This window comes from Natator depressus, chromosome 7 (genome assembly GCF_965152275.1).
Source record: "Natator depressus isolate rNatDep1 chromosome 7, rNatDep2.hap1, whole genome shotgun sequence".
Classification (NCBI taxonomy): Eukaryota; Metazoa; Chordata; order Testudines; family Cheloniidae; genus Natator; species Natator depressus.
This window is the reverse complement of record NC_134240.1, coordinates 7,678,513-7,703,238: the sequence shown is the minus strand read 5'-3', so window position 1 is coordinate 7,703,238 and position 24,726 is coordinate 7,678,513. Positions and strand designations below refer to the sequence as shown.

General features: G+C 43.8%; 1 protein-coding gene across 4 annotated transcripts in view; it reads right to left on the bottom strand.

The window, feature by feature from the left end:
• Positions 1-24,726, bottom strand: part of LOC141990372 (monocarboxylate transporter 2-like) — a 60,051-nt gene that overhangs the window by 12,205 nt on the left and 23,120 nt on the right. For all 4 annotated transcript variants that reach the window (XM_074957440.1, XM_074957441.1, XM_074957443.1 and 1 more), the window contains one exon: positions 5,022-5,165. In XM_074957440.1, the coding sequence (XP_074813541.1) occupies positions 5,022-5,165 (144 nt within the window). The remainder of the gene's footprint in view (positions 1-5,021; positions 5,166-24,726) is intronic.

Genomic DNA, 24,726 nt, shown 5'->3' with positions numbered 1-24,726 from the left:
CATCCTTTCACCCATTATTCTGAGAATTTGTCCACAAAATGGTTTTATCAGGAGCCTTGCTCAATAACTACTGTTCTCTGTTACATATCAGTAAGGGTATGTATGTCTGTACTGTAACCACACCCTGTGATTGCAGCTGAAGACAATACACCCAAACTAGCTTTACTGTCACTAGCTCAGGTCCTGGCAGCATGTGTTTCAGCACAGGCTAGCCGGCGACTAATTACTCAGGGCTCCAGGTGGGTTTGTACAGCCAGGGCTGCAGCTCGTACTGCCGTGGCTTTGTTGTTCCAGGGCCCGAGCTAGCAAGATTAAAGCTAGCTGCAGTGGGTCATCTCAAGCTGCAATCGCACCCTGTGATTAGAGCCTAGACATAACCTAATGGGCTAAATTTCAATGGCCTCATAGGAGGTGTGATCTACCATAGAGCACAGAGCTAGATTTTTCAAGCGCCCAGCACCCACAACCAGAGCCAGATTTTCAAAAAAAGCTCAACACACAGCTGCGGTCTTCTGACATCTCCTTAGTGTCTGATTCAACGCCCATTAAAAACAGTGTCTTTCCACTGATTTCCATGAGCTTTGGATCAGGCCCTTAGGCCAAAATCCTCAAACCCTCTTCTTGAAATCAATAGGAGTTAGGCACCTAAGTACCCCGGCCCTTAGTCTTTACTCAAGCAAAACTCCCATTGAAGTCAACAAGAACAAGAGTTGGATCCTGAAAGGGGGAAGAGCTCTCTCAATGCCAGGAATAATAATAATTAATAAACCAATATTTGCATTTCTATGGAGGTCTTGCCTCGGAGGATCTCAAAGTGCGGTGTAAATAAGGGTTGGCCATAAAATTTCCATGAAAACAACATTTTGACAAAAAAACCCAGAAACAAACATTTTTGACAATGTTTGTGAGTTGTTTCCGTTTTCCTGCCAGCTTTCTCTGCCAGCATTAACCAGTGCTCATGACCACCCCATGACTTCAGTAGCAGAGATACTGGGATGACATCACACAATCTGAAAGGCTGCAGCCTCTGGGGTGGAACACAGCAGCTATTAAACAATACACAGCACCACTACAAAACTGTTTTGGAAAGGAAGTGAAGATTACAACCCTGCCCTACTGAAACTGTAAAGGCAATTAGAGTTAGGCAGAATTCATGTATCTGAACTGGCCAGAACAAAAGAGCAACCGCCACTCATCTTATTATAAGTGCTTGGGGATATTTAATGACCACTGGTGGTCAGGTATTTGGTTTTATGTCTCATTCAAAAGATAAGGTGGACGAGGTAATATGGTCTCTCTAATATCCTGGGGGACACACGGCTACAACAACACTGCATACATCATCCAAAAGATGGCAGCTCCCTTGCATCAGGCAGGGTACCACTTCCCTGACTCAATGATTACATGAATTTGCATCTGACCTACATATAAATCAAGGGTAGCCAAACTGGCTCATGAGCCGCATACGGCTCTTTTACAGTTAAATTATGGCTCTCAGAGCCCCCTCCCCACCCCTCATTCTCTGCCTACCAGATTGTTTGGGGCACCTCAGGGCTTCTGCCCTGTGGTGCGGTGGTGGGACTAGGAGCTTCTGCCCAGCAGGGAGGGGGGGTCTTGGGGCTTCAGCCCCATAGGAGGCACCTTCCGGGGCTCGGGACTTGGAGCGGGGCTGAAGTCTCGTGCCCCAGCAGGTGCACCCCACAGGGCTGAAGCCTCGAGACTCCTGACCCTGCATGGCAGAAGCCCCCAGCCCCATCACCTTGCTGCAGGGCAAAAGCCCCAAGCCCTGGCAGGTGCACTCCGGCTCTCGAACTTCTGAAGATTGTCGTATGCAGCTCGGAGGGTCAGTAAGGATTGACCACCCCTGATATGAATAGAAAAAAGACAGACCTCAACTGAGAGAGCAATTGAGAATGGTGTGTCTATCTAGACAGTATGAACTGATACATTCATGTTTCTAACCTCTACCTCTGAAGAGACGCTATTAACATGCCAAAGGCAAGGGCTACTAGCAGAGATCTTTTGCTGGTGGGTTTCTCATTTTAACTCTGTCCCTTGGAATTACACAGGGCATGCTCTTCCCAGTCAAAGTGTGTCTCCTTTCAGACTAAGCAGGACCCTAGTAGAAGTGTAGTTCACTGTAAATTGCTGTATATGTATCTCTCAGGTATTTACTTTTCCACAGTCTTGTGATCAGTAGGCTGACTTTATACTTATCCTTAAATGCTCCCATGTCAGAGCTGAACAAACTAGTTGAAAAAAATTTTCAAACATAACTAGGAGCATCAAGCTAATTAAGAGCATTGAAAGCATTTTCTCCTCTCCTGAGAGGATTCTCATTCGCTCCTGAGCACACTAGCAGCAGACCCAGGAAATTATAGGTGTGTCTAAGGCCTTGTGCACTTGGGGGAGTTTTACCAGTTATACCAGTACAGTTATACAACAAATAAGTAGGGGGGGGGGTGTTCTGTGCTTGCACTATCAGATAACACCACTCCCTGATTTTTGTTGGATTGATGGATCTTCTGAGGCAACTTGCAACTGTGTCATTTTGTCTTATCAGCACAGTGATGTAAACCTCTTCAAAGAGACTCAGTTCCTGTGGTAAATTCTTTGGGGCCTATCGGGATTTTTAAAACCTAGTGGGATTTTTAAAACCATGTAGACCCATTGGGAGTTAGGCACTTTGCACGCTAGTTACTTAGCAACATCTTTAGGTGCAAAAATCTGGACCTGAAGCTTCCTGGGTGTTTGTACAGCACCTAGAACAACAAGGACATGATTCTGGTTGGGGCCTTTGTGTGTTAACCCAATACAAATAATAAATAATTATAGTTTGAAGGAGACGCTACCCCTAGGGGCAACTTATTCCATAATTGTCCATTATGGGGAAGAGTCTAGTACCTTCCTGTGCAGCAGCTGGTACAGGGCACTGTCAGGGACAGGATACCAGATGAGACAGTCCTCTGGTCTGATCCACTGTGGCAATTTACTGTAGCTCAGCATTTATCCCAAGGCATACAATGTTCCATATTGGTGCACTTCTATTCCCGGTTGATAGTGTGAAATGCTTATATAGTCTATAACAAAGGATTTGTGTTTTACATTAACTATTATGATTTCTTAAAGAGCATTTGTCTGTAAGGGAATGCAGCAATCCAGTGCTCGGCAATGGCTTATAGCTGGATCCATTGCCCCTTTGACTAGCACATGAGGTTAAGAATTGCAGGTTATTTTTATTTCTGGACTCTCCTTCCAAGAAGCTGTGTGAATTGTTGCTCACTCAGTGACAACAGGGTGTCACCTAAATGTGGTGGCACAATCAGAACCGCGTAAGAAATAAAAAAAACCAAGTTACTTAGATGCATGAAGTAACATTTCACAACCAGATTTAATGAGACAGTCTGGGTGCAGGGGAGCATGGTCATAAGTTTTCTGTCCCAATTAATGTTTTTCCCCATTGCCAGTAAACTGTGTTATTAATCTTACAAGTTTAGCCCCTGGAGTTCGTTATCAGACGTCAGGGCTATCTGGTGCAGCCACAGTGGCAGGGAGTATATTAACTCCACATCTCAGATGCTGTGAAGTCAGTACTTTAGCGTAACGCGTCATGCTTTCAAACAGATGTTCCAGTTGCCCTGGAGGCAGCATTATGAACATCTATTCTAAAATGATCAAATGGATGCTGAAAATTAGGCACCTCGAGAAGACTAGTTATGAATTTCAGAGTCTAATTTTAGGCATTCACGCTAGAAGATGCTGTTCGCTCTAGTGCAGAGCCAGCCTTAACCTAACTGGGAACTGCCGGGTTTGGCTCACTCTGAGGGTTTAACAGAAACAAGCTGTATAAACTGGAGAGGGAACAGATTTCATCAGCAATCAGTGGATTATTTTTGCTGTATGGAGGGCAGAGGGGAGATGAGAGGAGGAGGGTTCAGAAAACACAGAGGATGCCTGTAGCTGGACTTGGTTGCTTCCTCCCTGCCACACTTCTTCCCAGAGGCAGTTGGAGAACTCAGGCAGGGCTGTTTCTCTGAAGCTCTTCCCAGTGGCTAAAGTGAAATGTAACAGGAACAAGGGGAAGCGCTCACGGTACCAACCCAGGAGGGGGAACTGTAGGGAAGCAATTCATCCGAGCCAGGGAAATAAGGGGGAGCCCCTCTCAGCAAACCTTTCCTATAATCCTGGACTCTTTCTGCCTCCCAGGATTCTTGCTCTAGCACACAAAACCTGACTTCTTCCTCCTGGTGAACTCTGCCCACTGGTGCTTTGAGCTGTGATGTACCGACCCAGCTACACGTGGATACTGTTGTCCCCACACACAGATGAGCAGACGGAGGGCTGTACCCAACTCTCACTGAAGTCAACAGCAAAATCCCTGCTGACTTTAGCCATGCAGAACTGGACCAACCGTTGAACTCCAGGAAAGGAAAACTTCTTGGCTTAAAGGGTTATTAGAATTCCACCTTTTCAATGAAGAAAAGGGACTAAATTTTAGGAAATTTTTAAAGGAAAAATTTCTTGCTTTCCAACCAACTCTAGTTTTTATTATTTTTATATAAATATAAATCTCCCCTTTCCCCACCAAAATGAGTATCAACAAAACCTGAACTCTCGTAGATCCACTATTTGTGTACAAATCGCCATCTTCAGAAAGAGAAAAATATTAACAGATAGGGCTATCTGATCATGCAAGGTGCCGCGTGATCCACTGACTTCAGCAGGAGTTGAGGGGCACTAACAACCATCTCCATTATTGTCCTGAAGGAGAGCACTCATCTGCAAAGAGCCTGCCACACTTTAGACTCACACAAAGTAAGCTGAAAACAGTTATGAAGAAGTGTAGGCCTGGTCATGCAAACATTTAAGCATGTGTAACTTTACTTGGGTGAGTAGCCCTGGTTGTGAGACTACTCAGATGCGTAAAGTTATGCACGTGCTTAAGTATCCGCAGGAGGACAGGGGTTTGCCTTAGAAAAGAAATCTCAAGAGAAAGGGCAAAAGGAAAGCTTGTTTGTTACCTGAAATGACTCCAACGCAGATGTAAAGCTGTAAAATGCTAGTGCAGAACGCCGCCGAAATCATCCCAATTCCACACAGCAGGCCTCCAAATATAACCACTGGTCGGCTGCCAAAACGATTCACTAAAATACTGCTAACAGGACCTGAACAAAACAGGCAGAAGAAGAATCCAAGTGTTAAATAGCTTCCAAACACCCTGCCTTTTGAAAATAAGGTGGTTAAAGCTCACTGTAGTTTCATTAATACTTAAGCTGTTGGTAACAGCTGCTTGAATTTGCTCATGTTAAGAAGTGAAGAAGAATGCAAGATGATTTGTATGGTGGTGGCATGTAGAGGCCCCAACCGAGACAGCGCAAGACACTCTAGATACACATAAAATGTGCAGGGCTGGGACAGAGAGGACGGTGATCAATTGTTCTCTATAGCCACTGAAGGTAGGACAAGAAGTCATGGGCTTAGTTTGCAGCACAGGAGATTTCGGTTAGATATTAGGGGAAAACTTTCTAACTGTAAGGGTGGGGAAGCTCTGGAACAGGCTCCCAAGGGAGGGTGTGGACTCTGTCCTGGGAGGTTTTTAAGAACAGGTTGGACAAACCCCCATCAGGGACGGTCTCGGTTTACTTGGTCCTGCATCAGTGCAGTGGGCTGCATTTGATGACCTCTCGAGGTCCCGTCCAGCCCGACACTTCTATGAGTCTATGATAATAACAGACAGTCCCTGCACCAAGGAGATTACAATAGAAACAAAGAGTGGGAGGGGAAACAGAGCCACAGATTGGTTGTCCATGGTCAGACAGCAGGCCGGGGGCAGAGCTGGGAACAGAATCCAGGTTTCCTGGGTTCCAGATCAAGCATTGCCCCACACTGCCTATCTAGCATTTATGGTCCAGTGATCCCAACTGTCAGTGTCAATGGGATTAGGAAATAAAGGGCTATCAAGAACATTGGTCCATTTGGGCAAAGCAAGTTCCGCGCTGCCCCCATAAGACCTTCATGTGTCTTTTACTCAGAGCCTGTCTAGACACAAAAGTGGTACCGTGTTAGTTAAACCAGTGTAGTTAAAGCGGTACCGCTCCACTAGTGTGGATGCAGTTATACTGGTATAAGATGCGTTTGATGGCACAGCTATTCCCACACGGGAAGGGGACTAAGCTATAGTGATATGCTTGTACATTTACACCAGTATAACTGCATTCACACGAGGGGTTGTATAGGTATAACTATGGTTACAAAAGAGCACGTGCGCCCGCACACGCATGCACGCGCTCGCGCACACACACACACATACAAACATGATAGACTGGTACAAAACCTGTGTGTAGACCAGCCCTGCTGCCTGACACAATCTGCACTAATGACAGTTGTAAAAGCAGCAAATAGCTAGACGGAAGGTCTGTGTTTCTGTTGAATAAGGGGCCAAAGGAGCAACACTGTAGAGCAGATCTTGGTTTTGTAGCCCCCCCTCCATGCCCCTATTCCTGTGACAAAGCTGGCAGCCCTCAATGGCCCTGCACACTCAGATCCACAAGTCTGGTTAGAAAATGCAAACAGTGAGGGAGCCTATGGAATTTCTTTATACAACCTTTGATCAGTTCTTAAATATTCCTATGTTATTTCTTTCCAAAGCACTTTTCATCCTTGTGGGTAAAAAGGAAAAATAGCCTAATACATGCCTGATTCCCATCCCAAACAAGTCTCAGCACCTTTGTTAAATTCACACCATAAACCGTACCCATTTACCTTCTTTCTAGCTAGATGCATGTCTAAGATTTCCAAAGGGGCCTGCACCTCTATTTGAACATTTTTAGGGGGGTCTGCAAATGAAAAAAGGTTGAAAACCGCTGTCTTAGATACAAGTAACCATTTCCAATGTGTTTCTAGTGTTTGTTGGATAAACACTGATTTCATTTTTTTTTTTTTTGTAATTTGGGTGTTTTATTGGCATTTACTGATTAAAAGCTAAAATTAGTACCCTGTGTACAATGTACACCTCATATCAATTTTCTTCTTTCCCTCTTTATGGCACTTTTCCTGGTGAGGTTCGCAGCAGCGGCAGCATGGAGAGTAGGGAGGCCCAAACCTCCTTTTCCTCCACAACAGGTTCCAGCGCCTCCTGGGGGTTTCCCCCGAGTTCCCAGGCCAGCCGGGGGATATAACCCCTCTATCATTAATCTCTGTATGTTACAGTCCCTTTAATTGAATGATGTGTTATATGGATCCACTGACTGTATTATTCAGTTAAAGGAACTGTGTGTAGATAATTAAGGTTTCTAGTTTTATGCCCTAATCCTGCAACAGGATCCCTGTGAACAGCCCTTTGTGCTCCACTGAAATTAATGAGAGGATCTGGGGGTAAGAGAGAGACACTGGATCTAATTCAGCCCTGATGTAAGCAGGCACAACTTTTACTGAAGCGCCATTGACTAGGAGCTGTTTTGCTTACATCAGTGTTGAATTTGTCCCGATGTGTCATGCAATTCAGTAGAGAAAGTGAGGATCTTTGGCCAGGGCTGAGAAAGGCACCAACCCTCTGAAACTGGTCTGCAGCCAAAGAGGGCATGAGCCTTACATTTTTCAATTTTACAAAATGCTCATTTCTCATTATGCAAACCTAATTATGCAATTGGGAAAAATGTGGCTCCAATTACAGTCTCCTGCAAGCTTAGATTAGGGCTTTGTAAAACAGTGGAACATTCCAAAGAGGACTGGGGCACATAAAGACCTTTATAGCTTCTCCTATGCCTTATATCAATCAGTTAGAATAATAACTGAAGTCCTGGGATGGGAAGACAGTATTATGTCAAATGCCCTGGGGTAGATGGTCTTGGGTTAGTGTTTTCATAGCTGCTAAGAAAATGGAGAAAAGGGTGGGTGCCAGTAAACAGCCTTGTTTTACACCTGTTCGGATGACAAAGGCCTCAGAGGTAGAGCCACAGCACTGGATGGAGACAGTCACCTGGTCATGGAGGAGTCATACAATGGTGACAAATTTGCTTGGGCAGCCAAACTTTGACATGATTTTAAACACAGCCTCATGGTTGACAGTTGAAGGCTTTGATCAGATTGATGAAGGCCATATACAGCTTCTGGTGGCCTCACACCTCTGGGATCCGAAGATGGTAGTACCCTGCTTAAAGATAACAAATCCATCACAGAGCACTGGAAGGAACACGATCAAAAGCTTCTAAATCGAGAAACGACGGTGCCTGATGACACCATCAACTCCATCCCTCAGCACCCAATCTTGGAAACTCTTGCCAACCCACCACCACCAGAGGAGGTCTGCAAAGCAATTAAACAAATGAAGAACAATAAAGCACCAGGTCCTGATGGCATACCAGCTGAAGTACTGAAAGTGGGGGGGAGAAACACTGACTAACAAGCTTCACTTGCCGCTCCTCAAAATCTGACGCACTGAAGAAATCCCTGCTGATTTACGTAATGCTAACATCGCCACCATTTTCAAAAAGGGAGACAGGGCCGATTTTGGCAACTATCGAGGCACTGCTCTCCTCTCCATCGATGGGAAGATTCTTAGTAGAATCTTACTGAATCACCTATTCCCTCTTGCACAGGAAGTACTTCCAGAGTCCCAGTGGGGCTTCAGACCATCATGAGGCACAACCAACATGATTTTCGCAGCCAGGCAGATCCAGGAAAAATGTCTGGTTTCTATACTGTACCTACCAACATACCTGATCACCTTTCAATAGTGTTAAGTGACATGATTAGCATCTTTAATTGTGGTCTTTCCTTCTGTCTGTCTTCCTCTCCCCAAGGGGAAAATTGTGTGTGTGTTTTTTTCAAAATAGCTTATTTCTGTGTGCTGTGCTGTGAGTTTTTCTTAGGCCTTATCTACACTTACGGGAGGTTTGACACATGGTGACTGATGCATCAGCGGTCGATTTAGTAGGTCTAGTGAAGACCCGCTAAATCGACTGCCGATTGCTCTCCCATTGACGGGAGAGCATCTCCAGTCAACATCGCGTAGTGTGGACTCTGCAGGAAGTAGATCTAAGTACGTCAACTTCAGCTACGTTCTTCATGTACCTGAAGTTGCGTAACTTAGATCGATTCACTCCCCCCGCCCATAGTGTAGACAAGGCCTGAGTGAAGGCAGGTCAAAGTGTACCTTCTACGGGAATACAAGGAGAGGGGTTTCTGGTGATTCCTACATCCTTTGAGAGTTCGTTCCAGCCCCCAAGAATGCTCTGTCTCCTGTCCAAGCAAAATACGACTTACTATCAAGAGCCTTGTTCTTAATTGTATTTCCATCTATTGATGCATGCCACAAGATTTGATCTTCAATGAATTGCTTTTATAGCAGGCCCATGTGATCTTCAATGACCTGGCTTCATCTCTATGATCAGTGTTATCATTTATACCTGGTGATAACCAGATTAATTTGTGTATTTGTACTGATATATGAGCCGGAATCTCAGTGGTGACGTAGGTCACACAGATAGCACCACTGAGATTCTAGAATGTTGGCATTAATTACCATTTCTTTTTGTAGCAGCCATGGGTGGGATTTCCAAAGGCACCTAAGCAAGTTGAAAATCCCATACAAATTATTTCTGCTTGAATAGTTAGGACCTTGTCCTGCATGCACTGAAGCCGGTCGGAAATCTGCCATCGACTTGAATGGAGCAGGCTTGAGAAAGCTATGAGGGGAGATGGTATTTAACACACTATCATCACTCTCCAGAAACACCCATGCTCCGTGGCTAGCACATCTCTGCAGCATATCACACGTCTGTGCTCAGTGCAGCACACAACCCCAGCTGATTTTTGCAACTATGAAAAACAGAGGCAAATACACCCCCACCCATTCCAATGTCTTTTCATGACCAATGTTGCACCCACCAGCCCGAATGCACCTCACCAGTCCAATATACCTACGTTTCACCCCACCACCTTCCAGATGGGGTTTCTCACATGCTGGCAATCCAAAAAATGTTACATAAGTATATCTTCCCCTGAAATATTCTGGGGAGCTTGAGAAAACATCAAACAGCTCAATACCATGGAATGGAATTAGAATCAGCTAGCAAAGGAGCCGGGAGCCTAGCTACAGAAAAAGGAAACATGATTATTGCTTCACTTGAGGCTACAGCAAAAATTAAATCTGTGACAACATCTCTGGGAACTGCTGGAGTTGAAAGGCAGGACCTGTCATTTACAAGCTATTTAGAGCACATGGATGGAATAAAGATACTGAATATTACCACGCGGAAACCAATTACAACAACAATGTGCATAGTTCAGATCCCAAGCCCATATTCCTTGCGGATACCTGCGTGGCCAAATGTGCAGGAGCCGTAGGCTTCCTGTCCTGCAGTCTGTGCTAACTCATCCCAATTTCTTGTAAGTAGGAAAGAATGTGGGGTTAAAATGAGCCTCTGTGATTTTTGCCTCTTAATTAATAGAACTAGGGGAGGACAGGGCATGAGAAACAGCTGGCATATCTCTACCATACACTCATAAAGCTGCCACTTACTTGCCTTGACCTTGCAGAAGAAACAATGCAAGCTCTGACAGATCCTCTGAAAAGTCTCAGAAATGAGGAAAAAGCCTTTGAGGTCTATTCAGCAGCTGTCAAGTGTGTCACCAATAAAGTGCACAGCTTTCAAAACACCTGAGATTTATCATTTTTAGCCCAGTGCCTCACAAAGAAAGGGTGATCACCTGGTATCTTCTAATGAGGAAATAGAAGATAAAGCTGAATAAGCCTCTTATTAGACCAAAATATATTATATTTGGTAGATTGCTTGAAATGGGGAATAGACATCAAGATTTTTGCAATGGATATTTTGCTGATAAAAATGGATGAACATTTCCCCCCCCCCACCCCAGCTTAGTGAGTGAGGTAGACAATTACATGACCCAGGAAAACGCTTCCTTCTCCATGAACTTTCAGTCTCTGTGAATTTCATTAATCCTCTGTCAAAAGAAGTGAGCCAGCAGAGGACATTCAGAGATGGGCCTGTTTCCCCTCTCTCTTCTGTTGGAACTACCCCAGTATTACTCCATTATATTCAGCGGGGCTTCTCTTGATTTGTCCCCATGTAAGTGAGAGAGGAATGGAATCTGGACATGGCACAGTATCCCCTATGTTAAACCATTCAGAGCATTCATTATTGTAGCTCCAACATGTAGTGGTCAGAGCATTTAGTGCTGCTGGAGGATACTGGAAAGCTATCCAAGAGCCACCACTTGGGTCTGTTCTTTGCTGGTTCCTTCCTGTGAAACAAAGGAGAAAAGGATCCAGTTGAGGTGATTAAGAGATTTCCAAGATTTGCAACGTGAAGGCTCAGAAACGGAGATATGCATTAACTGTTTTCCATTCCAGAATCCTTATGCAATGATGGGGAGGGGTGTGCACTAGCAAGATGTCCTGTCCTTCAGAAAACCTTATGGACTGGGGAACAGAGGTCTATACTAAGCATTCCCTAAAGGACTATGGGAATAATGTCCACCCATCACTCCTGGAAGACTGATAGAATGTAAAGCACTGTACTTAGCCCATATAAATCATACCAGTTTAATGCCTGGCCTGCTTAAAAGATCTATTTTCTCGTACCTGTGTCAGGTTTCCATTCATCGCTTGCTTGTACATAAAAGGCCGTGTCAAAGAATCAGATTTTGGTGGCAGCAAAATACAGTAACTTGCCTACGGGAAATAAACGCAGGCACCTTCTCATTTGTTATGTTGTCCAATTACTTTTCACCTTGAGCTTTGAGTTTTCAAAAATGAAAGTGACTCTTTAAAAGGAGTCTGTAAAAATCCACATAAAAGAGCTAAATGACCTGGAAGCCCAAAATCCAGGCTACTCCTGAGAAGGAAGGAGACCCAAATTATAGTTGCACTAACAAATACTCCTTTGGTGTTATTCACCACTGTGCAAAGGGCTTACTCAAGATCTGTCCCTTGTCAACACTGGATTAATTAGCATGTATGAATATTTATTGTTAAATAAATGAGCAGAAGAGTGACACATGTGGTGGCAGCTCTGACAATTAAGACGACGCTGTGTCAGCCACCATTCACTCTGGGTAAGAAAGGTGTTCGTGTGATAAACCTGGATTGAGACAATAAAATCATTTCTTTTAAAAGCTGAAGCAAATGTTATGGGGCTGGTAAATTTTAATGACATTAACATTATCCAGTGTTGTGATGCTAATTTGTGTGCCATACTTCTGAGATATAGAAGGGTGGAGTCTCTCACCTTTCATCAGTCTGCCACTCAATGTGAAAAAAGAGGAAACAGCTTTGAAGAGACAAAGGATCCTAGCTCTGATCTACTGGATTTATGGTTTTACATTTTAATTTCCAGGATACATGTCCTACGTGCATGGGCTCAGATGGCATGTTCAAAAGCTTTGGGCCCAGATTTTTTTTTTTTTAATGTCTAAAGTTAGGCTCCTAAATTCACGTTTAGGCACCACAATAAGTGAACCTCCATACTTTCCGGAGCACCAAACATGCAGCAGGTTTAACTGACTTCAGCGGGTGCTGCTTAGAAATTCTGAAACATCAGACTGCTCATTAGCATGCTCACATTATTGACATGACAGCCTAACTTTAGACTCCCAGTTTTAGAAAATCTTGGCCTGGCATTTTTGTGAATTCCACTCCCCCCCCTCCTGATCTTTGCTGAAATTTTGACAGAAATATATCCCCCTCATAATCTATCTCAATCCAATGTCTAAATGCAGAAAGCTAGTTTGCTAAACCACTGTGACACCTATTTGCTGACCCCAGAAGGCTTTGCTTTACATCCTGCTTGAGTCTACAAGGAAGCTAGTTTTCTTCATACATGTTTATAAGGGTTCTTTGTCTACATCCACGGCACTATATAATCTGGCCTGAATAAGCAGGGCTAGTAGGTCCTGTTCAAGACACACCTAGGGCTAAAATAGTTGTAACATGGCTAGTCACCACGAATTTGGGGGGGGGGGGGGGCATGGATCAGCATTCACGTCAATACCCGGCCCAAGCCAGGGAAGCTAATGATCAAACCAGCAGACCAAATTTGGTGATGAATCCTGCTCACGTGCCACCTGAGGCACATTGTGCATATGCTAAGAAGACCATTAATTGTGTTAGTAAAGCTTTGGGAAAGCCCTAGCAGATCTTTCTTGCCCACATTTGACACCATCTGTCTAATGGCAACCATGTGGCTGCAATTGCATCACCAGGATGAAATTCATACTATACAGATTTAATACAATAAGCTTTAATACACTGGCTTTAAAATTTACTTTTTTGAACAGATTGTAATTTACCACAATACCTAGCCCATCACGCCAAAGGGTTAACAAAAATCCCTTTGATTTTTTCCTTACTAGCACATAGTATTCTCCTTTTTTAAGTCTGTCACAACTCTGTTACGCCTGTCTGGTGGCCTTGCTAGCTGCACTGAAGGACAAAATGATAAAGCTTTGTGATGACGGAAGACCAAGAACACCAAAATATTTCACCTGAATCCCTGGTGCTATTATTGCTGTGAACTAGAATGGAGTTATTTAAAAAAAATAAAAAATGAAGTGCACAGGTAGTGACCTTGTAGGGCTGGAGTGGTCTGTGATGTTCAGTAGATGTGTACAACTTTACTGACGACCATCAATGACAGAGCCAAAATCATTATTTGCATGGATTCTTAATATAAATCAGCATTATAATGAAGATCCTTTCCTGGGGACTGCACCTCGACTTGGTGGGAAGGCTTATGTACCCCAACGATCCAGAGAGCTATGCTGGTGGGAGTTTTAATTCCTGGTAGGGCCACCTACGCCGGACAGGCAGGGAGCAAAGGAAAACCAGCCGACTGCTCCTCCACACTTCCCACGACCTAGCCTTGTCATAGTGTCAGAGGGTACGTCTACACTGCAAAGTGAGTCTCAGACCCTGGGTCAACTGCCTTGGGCTTGCGCTGGGAATCTAAAAATGGCAGTGTAGCTGTTCCTGCTCAGGCCAGAGCCTGGGCTCTGAGACTCAACCCCTCCCCGAATTTTAGAGCCTGAGCTCCAGCCTAAGACTGAACGTTTACACTGCCATTTTTCGCCCTACAGCACCAGCCCGTGAGCCCAAGTCAGTTGAGCTGGGCACTGAGACTCGCTTCCGCTGGTCTTTTTTTGTTGTGTAGACGTATCCATTGAGTTTAAGGCCAGAAGGAATACTATATCATCTAGTCTGACCTCTTGTATATTACAGGCTGCTAAATGTTACCCAGCCATCCCCATCCCAGGCCCAACAACCAGATTTAGACCAAAGAATTACAGCCCTCAGGAGACTAAACTATTGTTTGCTACAGGCAGAGAGAACAGTTAATACAACAAGGGAGCCTTTCCAGTAAACAGTACAATACACAGGGATGGCAAAGTCTTGTTCATGCCCTATAAGCCATCTGATGGCACAGGAAGGATTCAGATTATAATGAAGTTATTTAACAGTCAGGGTTCTTGTTCTTACAGCAAGTTAAGGACTTAGTGGTAGATTTTTAAAGTATCTAGGTGTCTAATTCCCAATGAAATCAATGGGAGTTAGTTAGGTGTCTAAATGCCTTTAAAAATCTGGCCCTTAGTTTCGCATCCTTACAACACTTACATACATGCGTCTCTTTATTTATGGGAGCAGAGCCATTGAACTCAATGGGTGTAAAGTGAATCATGTGTTTAAGTGCTGGCAGGATTGGGACCTTAGATCCTGGGAATTAAAACAGGACCTATAAATGCTAAACGGAATCAAGGTCCAGAAAAAACTACTCAGTATGAAAAGGCAACAGAATTAAAAGTCATGAGAACAATACTGAATAATGATTATTTATAATTATTTCTATTGCTGAGGGACTTAGGAGTCCCAGTCACGGACCAGGACCCCGTTGTGCTAGATGCTGTACAAACACTGAACAAAAAGATCATCTCTGATCCAGGCAGTTTACATCTAAGTAGAACAACAAGGTTTTTTTCAGCAACTGGCATTTGAGGCTTGGAACAGAGGACACTAAGGGGGGATATGATAGAGATATAAAATCATGGATGGTGTGGAGAAAGTGAATAAGGAAAAGTTATTTACTTGTTCCCATAATATAAGAACTAGGGGGCCACCAAATGAAATGAATGGGCAGCAGGTTTAAAACAAAAGGAAGTTCTTCTTCACACACTGCACAGTCAACCTGTGGAACTCCTTGCCTGAGGAGGTTGTGGAGGCTAGGACTATAACAGGGTTTAAGAGAGAAATGGATAAATTCATGGAGGTTAAGTCCATTAATGGCTATTAGCCCGGACGGGTAAGGAATGGTGTCCCTACCCTCTGTTTGTCATAGGGTGGAGCTGGATGGCGGGAGAGAGATCACTTGATCATTACCTGTTAGGTTCACTCCCTCTGGGGCACCTGGCGCTGGCCACTGTTTGCAGACAGGATACTGGGCTGGATGGACCTTTGGTCTGACCCAGTATAGCCATTCTTACGTTCTTATTTCTGCAGCTAACCTCTCATCATTCCAGTCCCTCCCTAGACATCGCATCTTCAGAGATGGCCACAAGAACCGAGGTGATAATTAGTTATCTTTACATATACAATACAAAAAAATCTTTGTCATTGAACCAGCACTATGAAATTGAACACATCTCTATCGTGAGTCACCAGGTGATGGTATTCTGTAAATACTGACTTTCCTTCTCTCATCCACTCCCCACTCCACTCTGTTGTTACCCTCAACTTGATACTAAATGTCTAAACCTAGCGCTTGATTCTCCATCACGTCCCTCTTTTGCCAGAATTTACAACTGCCCAAAGTGAGTGCAAATTATTAGTAGTTATTAAGGTAGTGCCAAGAGACTCCCGAACTCACTGTGCTAAACTTGTGGTGAGACAGTCCCCACAAACACACAGACATGGCAGTCAGAGGGCACAAGGGAAACAGAGGCACAAAGTGCAGATCAGTGGCAGGGCCAGGAACAGAAGCCAGGTGCAGGACTGTGGAGAATCAATCCCATTGATTATAAACTGCTCAGCGCAAAGGCCATGCACTTCTTTTTGTTTTTGTATAGCGCCGGGCCTGGCTTAATCATAATTAGGCTTGGCAGAATTTGATTTTTATTTGTTTATAACAGAGAATATCAATGTTTATTGTTAAGCATTTTTTTCCAATTTTTATCGATTTCAAGTTTCGTGGTTGAGCAAAAGTATGGATTTTAAGCATTTTTTTTAATTGTTATCAATTTAAATGTTCACACTTGTAGCAAATTATGGGCAGGGTGAAACAGTAACTATTTAATGACAGTAGATATTCAGTTTCAAAAAGTTTTAGCCTTATAATCATTCAAGCACAGATTGTCAGCATCACATGTCAAAATATATAGTAAATATTCTTAAATCAAACTCTAATAAATTCTCAAACAGCATTTTTCTTACTTTGCCTGTGTGACAAAGTTCGTCCTCTACTTTGGTGGGTCTTGGGCTTATTGGCGGATTTGCTCACCTTGGAGCTTCACAGCAGCCCTCAGTTTGGCCGTTTTATGAACCCACAGTCCAGGTAACTCCTCCTGTGCCTGACCAGGAGTTGGGAGGTTTGGGGGGAACCCGGGCCCGCCCTCTACTCCAGGTTCCAGCCCAGGGCCCTGTGGATTGCAGCTGTCTAGAGTGCTTCCTGGAACAGCTGTGCGACAGCTACAACTCTCTGGGCTACTTCCCCATGGCCTCCTCCCAAGACCTTCCTTATCCTCACCATAGGATGTTCCTCCTGGTGTCTGATAATGTTTGTGCTCTTCAGTCCTCCAACAGTATGCGTTCTCACTCTCAGCTCCTAGCACCTCTTGCTCCCAGCTCCTCACGCGCACCACAAACTGAAGTGAGCTCCTTTTTAAACCCAGGTGCCCTGATTAGCCTGCCTTAATTGAGTCTAACAGTTTCTTGATTGGCTGCAGGTGTTCTAATCAGCCTGTCTGTCTTAATTGTCTCCAGAAGGTTCCTGATTGTTCTGGAACCTTCCCTGTTACCTTACCCAGGGAAAAGGGACCTACTTAACCTGGGGCTAATATATCTGCCTTCTATTACTCTCCTATAGCTATGCGGCCCGACCCTGTCACACCTGTCTGTAAATTTCTATTATCATTGATGGAAATATTTTTTCGTCGATTTGGATGTGTTTGGTGAAATTGACATTTACCAACATTTACTGATTCCACAAACAACAACTCTAATTCACGGCTATCCGTGACAGTATTATGGGACAGATTGGATATAGGCCAGATAAGAAATAGGCATTACAAGCATGTAACAGTGAGTACCAAACAGCTGAGTGCTAATGCTACCCAAGGATTAGAGTCATCGATATACCCTGAAGTGGTGGTTTTGGCCAAGATCCTCAACAGTATTAAGTACCTAATTCATAGGCACTTTGTCTCTGTTTAGACTAAGTTATATAGAACCTTGGGCCCCAATCCCGAACCCATGTAAGCACACGTGTATCTTTACTAACATGCGTGGTCCCATTGGTTTCCCATAAGTAGAATTACATGCATAAGCGTTTGCAGGATCCGCGCGGTGATTTGTTTCTGGAGAAGGCAATGCAAGAGTTGCAGCACTTACTGCTGCAGCTGTCAAACCTCGATGACGCTAGACTAAACACGCTGGTAACAGACTCCTGCCGGAGCAGAATGCCTGCTAAAATAACTGCAGTTTGGAGGAAACATTTCTTGAACTCGAGCACGCACCGTATCTTTCTCCCTTTGAACAGATCTGCATTTAAGTGGGGAGTTGAAAAGAGAGATGAAAATACCCATATGCAGTAGGATCATTGTAAAATGTTAACAAGCAGCGTGATCCAATGGATAAAGCTTGGGACTTTCGGAGTTGTCACCTGATGTGCTGAGCAAGTAACTTACCCTTTCTGCTTTTCCATCTGTAATGAGGAAAATACTATTTACATTTGGCATAGGGGTGTCCTGAGGATTGATATTTGTACAGTGATTTGAAAGGTTAAAAGGACCTGTTCCACAGCCCATTGAAGCTGATGGAATGATTACAGTGCCTCTTGAATTAGGCCTAAAGTTACCTTTGCGCCTGATCCCACAGCCTTTATTTCATGGGGAGTTTCATCTGAGTTTGCAGAATCAGGCCCATTATCCATAATGTCTTATGCAGTTGCATGTCCTTTCTATACCCCTCATTGTAATTTATAGTACTAGCAGCATAATACAATGGAACAATAAAATTCTGGATTAAAATGTGCAAGGTCAATTGTTGACTTTCAACTTCCCAAGTCCAATACAAGCCCAACCTTGCTGTGTTAGCAGATGCTGTATTAAGAGTTTACAAGCTTTGCGAGAGAAAAAAGACATCAAATCAGGGGATCTCCAGAATTAGATCCTCTGGCTTTTTCTTCCAAGTTCAAATTGATAAATAATAAATTTTGACAGTAATAAACACTGCCTGGCTCAGGGATCACAGGTTTATTCAAAAACAAATCACAATTTCTTTGGAGTTTTCAGACGCTGGCTTGTATGTTCCTGTATCTCAAAACATTCAGACAGTGATTCTCAAAACAGTAGCATAAATATTAGTTTGTGGACATTGCCTTGATTGTCCTTTGGTTTATTTATTAATTGTAGTACAGTAGCAGCTAAAGGCTCTAATAGAGACCAAGATCTCATTGTGCAAGGTGCTGTACAAACACAGTTTTGTTTTTGCTCTCTACTCATCATTAAGTGTATGAGGAAACCACAAGGACACAGCTACAGTCCAAACAATTGTCATTAAAAACATACAAGTCCTACGTACATATACACCCTGCTACTCTCTTAGGTTCTGGTGGCTTCTGCAATAGAAGACAGAAAGGAATCCCTAACTATTTAAAGGGAGACTACCTAATTCCTATAAACTACAGACACACATTGTATACAATCCAAACAGACAACAGTAGCATTCCCATTTTACAGATGGGGAGACTATGGCACACAGAGATTAAACAGTCTCCCAAGGATTTTTCAGCAGAGCTCGGAATCAAACCCAAGTCTCTTAAGTGGCTCTTCTGTGCCTTAACCCCACAACCAACCTTCCTGTCACGTCATCCATGAAGACACTGGTTCCATTAAGAGCCATATCCTATCACTTTGCTCATATTTTTCACCACATTTGTACCTGTGCTTCACAGGTGCAAACACCTGCACACATTCTAATGCATTCTAATAGTGAGCCCCAACAGGTATAGTAATACTTTGCATATATATAATAGTAATATAAATAGTAATACTTTGCATATATATAATACCACCTCGCTGGCATATATTGCTTTTCCTCTATAGCTCTCATAGTGACACAGACCTACCTTGTGAAGTGCTAGCTCCGTTTTGAAGATGAGGAAACTGAGGCACAGCAAGGGGAAATGACTTGCACAAGGACACTCAGCAAGCCTGTGACAGAGCCAGGAATTGAACCCAAGTCTCCTGCATCCCAGTCGAGTGCTCTCAATTGGACTATTTAAAAGACAAGTGGAAGTGCTAGTGGGCATGCCGTACAAGCCCTCAAGTTTCAGCGGCGAGCACATTCTGCCCCTTCTGCACGCTTTGCCTAGGAGCATGATGAGCATATTTAAAAAGAAACTGCACCAACTAACTCAACAGGTATTTTTAATAGACTGTTTGGCCAGTTAGACCCAGACACCTCATGTGATTTTGGCTGAGAATGGCTATTCTGATAGACCCCCGTGTTGCAGAGCAATGGCCTCTCTCAAATGTAACAGTGAAAGGATGGAGCACTGTTCCAGCAAGGATCGTCAGCTTTGTTAGAAACCACATTGCTTGGCATAAGGCTTCCAGAACAGCTTAAATCCTCAAGAAGGAGGATGGTCCAGTGATAGGTAGGCCATTCGTCTGGTTTGAAGCTGGACAGTCCTGTTTTGGAGTGGTTTGTTCCTTGTCTGGCACCCAGACAAAACCAGGTATGGTTTTGTCCAGTATTTCGCATGGAGGACACACTGTATCATGCACAGAGGTCACGCCAGCAGGGGCAGTGCAGCACACTCTTCAAAATGGCGTCTTCCGTGTGGCTTGACCTTGCACCTTCCCACGTGCACCAGAATGTCCGGTATTCTGGGGATGCGTCAGTGGCCACCCTAGCCAGTAATTAGGCTGATAGCCAGGGACTCTGGAGACCCCCATTCAGTTCCTTCTTGTTCTGCAGACCTCTAGCGTGACTTTGAGGATCTGGGCCTCGGTTACTTGTCCAAAGGCATTTAGGCGCCTGTTTCCCATCTGTAAAACAGGGATAATACTTGGCCTGTGCTATGCAGGAGGTCATAATGGTCTCTTCGGGCCTTAAAAATCTATGAAAAATTACAAGCAGTTGGTTACCTAGTAGTGTCAGAACAGTGCCACGGGAGGAACAGGTATGGAGACTGGACGACCCACTCTCTGGATCAGGCCACTGGAGGGACAACTGTTCGCGTACTGCCCTGTTCTGTGGCTAGAAAAGAGGTCTGTGAAAGACAGGCCAAATTCTACACTCTCTAGGCCTGTCAATCTAGAGCCAGCAGTACAATGGGCACCATTATGCAGGATATTGCGTGCCCTCAACTCCCACTGATCACCGGGTGTTCAGAATCTGCTCAGCACTTTGCAGCCTTCACCCCCGGACTCAGGACTAACAGGCCACTCCTAGTCTTTGAGTCCAAGCCCTGCTATTGCAGGCAACCCCTTCACAGAATCCCATTCCTAAGCTTATTGAGTTCCATCTTAAAACAAAGTCTGTTGTTTGCCTCCCTGAATACACGTTAAGGAAAATGTAAATTGCTTATAATGATTAAACACAAGCATTCCATTTCTTCAATCTTATTTCCCAAAACCAGGGCTGCTTTAATATTATGGCCCAGCTCCGCAGCTGCTATAAATCAGCAATGCTCCACCAAAGTCCACAGATCTACACCGATTTCCACCAGCTACGCGTCTGGCTTGGTGTATGAAAGAAGTGCCAGAAAACAAGCTCTTTCAGATTCGTTTGTGAAATGTAGACAGAGAGCATGGTATAATGTAAGCAGTGAAAGAACATCTTTATAATGAGGATCATGTCAAGGCAATGAGGGACAGCAGGCTGAGGATGTCTGAAAATAAAGGCTATTATTAATCAGAACATCAGTGTCTCTACATTTTGTTGAAACATACAGGGTTAGTTCCTCAACTGGTGGAGAACTGACTTCAATGGAGCTATGCTGGTTTCCAGCATCCCACTCCAATGCCTTTCAATCTGCTGTACAGTTTTTTCGCTCTGGCAGACTTAGAAATCCCATTTAAAGAAGTCTTTCTCAAGCAGTGCGACCACTTCCATCTTCGTCAGCACACGAGCAGGCAGTTACTCAAGCCGGTAATCAAGGATATCCTTCTGTTCTCTATCAGCCTCGCAGGATTAAGAGGAATTCCATGAAGGAAAGTTGCTCAGGGCCAGGTGCCAGTGGAGGACAGTGACCCGTCAATGAACTGAGATGAACAAACAGCACAGACTGTTGACTTTGAATAAAGCTTTTGATCTACATGGCTGGATCCCAAATAACTGCATTTGGCCCTTTCGCTGCTGTAAAACATAGCGAACTTTGGGTTATCATACATACAGGGCTGCATTGGCGCGGGGGTTCGAACAGAGCCACACCGCTCCAGGGGGAGGTTGGATAAGTCTTGTACCTTGATTTCATTGCTAAAAGGCTGATTGTTGAGGTGTGAAGCCAGTCAGTCCTCTCACTTCCCTAAAGGCACAGTATGGACATACACTCTTTCTCATGCTAATACCAACTGGATAATCTAATTTAATTCAGTTTCACACTAGTCAGTTACAACATATTTACACTGGCATCCGGGCAAGGTTACTCCCCATCCATTTTAGACTGCATTGTTTTACAACACCGCAGCCAGACACCCCACATTCACCCCATGTTTCAAGCAGGATGAATATATGACCGAAGCTTGCAAAAGTGACCAATGATTTTGGGTCCCAACTTGAGACACTGTGAAAGGGCCTGATTTTCAGAAAGTGCTAAGCACTCGCCCTCTGAAAACCAGGCCTCTTTAAAAGGGTCTCAAGTTGGGTGCCCAATATACAGATTTGGGGTGGGGGGGGGGAAGGTTTGCGAAGATACCGAGGGAAGATCAGATGTTGCACCGGTAGCCAGCTGAGCAATCCCTGTCAGGAGGTTGAAGCCACTGGTAGATCTTTGGGTCAGACGAGCCAGGGCCACTGTGCTGGAAAGGTTGTGGCAAGGAATGTCCTTGAACCTTGGCATTCTGTCAAAGGAGTGTTATTGCCTTTCAGTTCTGCTTCTTGGTCTGAGTCAACCACAACGACTCAATGAGGTGAGAGGAGCAGGTCATAAGAAGATATTAAAGTTTCATGAATCTTCATTTAGGCTAAATGAATATTTGGAGACGAGTTACCTCTTCCTACAGTGTATATTAGTATGGCACTAGGCTCGATTATAGAAATTACAGCAAGATAGATTTGATTATATGAAGTATAACATGACCCAATGGCTAGAAGCTAAAAACAGACAAATTCAGACTGGAAATAAGACATAAATTTTTGACACAAAAGTAATTAAACAATTGAACAACAGACTAAGGGTCGTGGTGGATTCTCCATCACTGACAATTTTTAAATCAAGATTGGCTGTTTTTCTAAAATATCTGCTCTAGGAATTATTTTGGGGAAGTTCTCTGGCCTGTGTTATACAGTGGTCAGACTAGATGATCATAATGGTCCCTTCTGGGCTTGGAATCTATGAATTTATTATTCCATTCAAGTTTGTATTTCATGCCCATCAGTGCAATATCTAGTCACCTGTGATGGCTTGGATTTTTCCTACTTTGGAAACAGCATTATTTAAAGTTCTCCACTGAGGACAGGATACCATTATCGGTCAGAAAAACAATAAGCACTGATGCCAGCATTTGGTATTATTTAGAGAAGACCCTGAACCACAGAGTACAAATCTAAATCCAGACACAAGCTTCTCCAAAGTTCAGGGCAGTTGCAGTCTACAGTTCTGGGTTGACCTTTCTGAGGCATTTCAGAATCTAGCTCTGGGTTCCGTCTCTTGCATCAGTAACTACAGCAAATGTTACAAGATTTTTGTTCTGTTTTGCTGGTTGAAACATATTGAAATTAGAAATTCTGATGACATTTTCATCAGAATTTTAATAAGACCAGCAAACAGTAGGTTACATTTTTGTGAAAATTACATTTTTTAAACCAGCTCTAGTAAAGCGCACATATAAAAAAGCTTATGTTCTTACTTTATTATTTCAATTAAAAAAACAAAGTTACAAAACCTGATGTCAAACTACTAACGAGCTTGCATAGTAAAACAGGCTTTATTATATTGACTTGCAGAGAATTGCAATAGCTGCTTTAGCAGAACAAAACTCTGAAAACTCATACAAACTGTGCCCTGTTCCTTTAATGACATCTTCTAAATCACTCAAGCTGTTTATGTCAGCCTGCTCTAGTGTTAAATACCCAGTCAATCACATTAGATGTGTTAAATACTGTTCTGTAAACTCCCACTGCTACCTTGTCTGCAGTCACTAAGCAATTTGGCATCACCAACTTGAGGAAAACTGAAGCAAACATAAACCCAATGCAGGAATGGAGAAGGGGAGCAGAGGACAAATAAATGTACATAATTCTAAAGGATTGCAAGGCAAAGGTGAAGGCCTTGATCATACAGCTGCTCCAAAGATGGATCTCTATGCATTCATTGACCCCGTGTTACAATTGTGGTAGCAATTCATATGTAACATTTAAGATCCTTTCAAAGGGACAGTTAGCTAATCAGGATAAAATGCCTTCCATTCCAAGGTCCTATTTAAAGAGCATACACTGTATTTTAGCCCTATTGTTTTGAACAGTGTAAGAGCCAGAAGAAAATGAATTGCAATGTAGGAACATGGGAATTGCCAGATTGGATCAGAATAGTACTGTATCTAACCCAGCATCTTTTCTGCAACAGATGCCAATCCCATGTGTCAGAGGAAGGTGCAAGAAATCCTGAATTAAGCAGCTATGCAATAACCTACCGTGAAGGAAAGTTTCCTTCTGATCCCCAATAGTTAGAGGTTAGATTGACCCCTGAAGCACGAGGGTTTATATCCCTCCCAGAACTCGTTTCTGGTTTAACACTTATGATTCTAACTGGATATTTTCATTACCCAAATAAATATACATGCCCTTTTTAATTCTGCTAAGCTCTTGCCCTCATTGATATCTTGTGGCAGTGAGTTCCACAGCTAACCACATACCTGACCTTCCCCAACCACCTAATCTAGCCTACGTCTCCACAGTGTGGATGTCCCCACAGTAGCACTTCCACTGAACGTGTGGTGATGTCAGGGCCCGAAACCTGCGCTGTCTGACCTAGTGGTTGGAGCCAGGAGTAGTGGCTGGAGTCAGAACTGGGGTCATACCAAGGGTGAAAGCTGGAATCAGCAACTGGGTCAGGAAGTGGTGATAGGGTCAGGGACGAGGTGTGGTGGGAGGAACAAAGAACAGGGCGAGACAGCAAGAACAAGGAGCAGAAACTGGGCAGGGAAGCAAGGAACTTGGTCTCAGAGGTCTAGGCAGTAACAGGCCTAGAGACTAGTTGCTCAGACAAGGGATGGGACAGGAACAGGAAGCTTTGCACCCGGTGATGCCCAATCAGCCGGCTGCCGTTAGTC